We start from the raw sequence: 2,263 nt of genomic DNA, 5'->3' as shown, positions 1-2,263 counted from the left end.
GAGGGCAGAAGCAATCTTTTTGATTAGATGTGCTATCAATAAAATCCAGGTATTTGGGATGTGTCATTTGCAGCTCCACACCAAAAACCAAGCTCACTGCCATCAATTCAACTCTGACTAATTGCAACCCGAGAATTGTCCCCGAGTTTCAGTGACTGTTTACTTACAAGTAGTAGAAAGAATTCTCTTGCATGGAGCAACTTGTGGTTTCTACTGGCTCACTTTTTGCTGATCAGTCTAAGATATAATCATTACGCCCAAAGGGCTTTTTCTTTGCAGGTACCAACTATAAATAAAAGCTATGCAAAACTGCTGACTACAATCACTAGTCACAATTTGAAACAAAGGTTTTTCAGTATATCAACCATGTAATTGTTTACCGTAATAAATCCGTATCCCTTGGATCGACCAGTTTCACTATCCATCATGAGCTGAATACTTTCGATCTAAAATAGAATAATGTATTTAATAAAAAGGATGTATTCTCAACACAAAGCTCAACAAAACCCGATAAACACACCCTGCAACCAACATTATTACGTTAATAACCAATGCCATTAAAAAAGAAATACAATCTCCATGCCCCTTTCCCAATCCCATCAGTGACACCCTTTAAAAAAAAATTTTTTTTAAATTCTTTTCCCGACTCTGGAGAGTATAACTGGCACATCGATCAGTGTGACATTGTGACCCCTTGATAGATTATAATTTATTTTCATTTTACACTGACCACTGTTCTTCCTTTCCTCAGTTTGTCTGTGCCCCCTGTACGGGTATTGGGCGTGTGGGTGTGGGGGGGGTGTGTCTCTGTGTTTGTGTAGATCATCAAGATCAGTTCCTCAATCATTCCCTCCTCTACCCACCTTGCCCCTACTATTCCTGTTCCTGGATTCCATATGTCGGGGGCTCTTATCTACACCTATGCACATGCTCCAGTCTAGCCCACCGTGAAAGGAAGAACTGGGGTCATAATAGTGGGGAATGAGGAAGCCTCAAGGAAACAAAGGAATAATGTGTTTCATCAGTGCTTTACTACAATCTGATTGACTCATCCTTTCCCTGTTAACCCTGTGAGGGGAGGTCCCATTGTCAACAAATGAGGAGCTTTGGGTCTCTGTCCAAAATCTTTTTCTGATACCAAGGGCTCAATAGAAAGTAAATGTCTAGAAAATAATGATGGCAACATATTCATAAGTATGCTTCATGCAAATGATATATGGATTGTTAGAAAATCTGTAAGAGCATCCAATAAAATCTTTATGCTAATATCACCAAACATTAATTCTCAATTATACTGCTAGTGATATAATTAGTGATCTCACTTACATGGTTAGTGAAAATACCCATTCTTCTGGTTATTTCCTTTCAAAATAATTACTGTAGTTAATCCCAGGAGACCAATTATAAGTTGTCTCAAAAAACTGTAGTTAATCCCAGGAGACCAATTCTAAGTTGTCTCAAAAATCTTTGCAAACCACCACACATCCCCACTCAGTAATTAACCTCATAGAAATATGAAATTATACATATGTTATACTTTTTTACATGCTAATAATGATGAAAATGTTCTCTAGTTGAGGATTGTACAACGAAATGTAATTGAACTACTGAATTGTATGAAATATCAATTATATGCCAATAAAACTATTGAGAGAGAAACAAAAATCTATTAAAGAATTTGAACTCACTCTTCCAAAAGGCTCAAAGATCCCTCGAAGCATATCTTCAGTTATGTTAAAGTGTAAGGAGCCCACATAGAGCCTCATAGGTCCAGCACTTCCCTTTTGTAGATTGTTTGCCATTGCTGCAGCTCTGTTTTTTTCTGCCTACAAACAAGATAGACACATTACCAATCACAAAAAATTCAAACAGTGCTAGGAGACAAAAGTCCCATTCCTTGAGCTTGTTTAATGACAAATGATGTCAAAGCCAACAATTAGGAAGAAAATCCCCGATATATCAACCATTACCACCAATGGCTGTGTAACTCAGACTGTAGGTATATGACTCCATATGAGCAAACTGCTCCATAAAGGTTTCCCATGAACCAGAACTCACTTTAAGCTTCCCATTAGCAGGTGAGCCTATCAATTGCTCACAGGATCCTCCACAGTCATCATAAAACTTATATTCTGGCTATAACTACATACATCACGTTAAAGTCAATCAAGAATGTTCAGTCAAATTTTATTTCACAACTTGTTCAAAACCATACCAACCACTAAGTTTAATTATCAATACAGCAATAAAGTAGCAAGATTTA

The 2,263-nt window shown here is 37.3% G+C and overlaps 1 protein-coding gene across 1 annotated transcript in view; it reads right to left on the bottom strand.

Moving 5' to 3' along the window:
* The window catches only part of RBM39 (RNA binding motif protein 39), a 26,554-nt gene that overhangs the window by 10,651 nt on the left and 13,640 nt on the right, over window positions 1–2,263 (bottom strand). The window contains exons 9-11 of the mRNA XM_045295517.1: window positions 1,689–1,826; window positions 381–446; window positions 256–286 (exon numbers count right to left, since the gene is read on the bottom strand). Coding sequence (XP_045151452.1) covers window positions 256–286; window positions 381–446; window positions 1,689–1,826 — 235 coding nt within the window. The remainder of the gene's footprint in view (window positions 1–255; window positions 287–380; window positions 447–1,688; window positions 1,827–2,263) is intronic.

The sequence above is a fragment of the Echinops telfairi genome, unplaced genomic scaffold (genome assembly GCF_000313985.2).
Source record: "Echinops telfairi isolate 266 unplaced genomic scaffold, ASM31398v2 ScPeMD7_5592;HRSCAF=6446, whole genome shotgun sequence".
Lineage (NCBI taxonomy): Eukaryota > Metazoa > Chordata > Mammalia > Afrosoricida > Tenrecidae > Echinops > Echinops telfairi.
The sequence above is the reverse complement of the archived record's forward strand: the minus strand, read 5'-3'. Positions and strand labels throughout refer to the sequence as shown.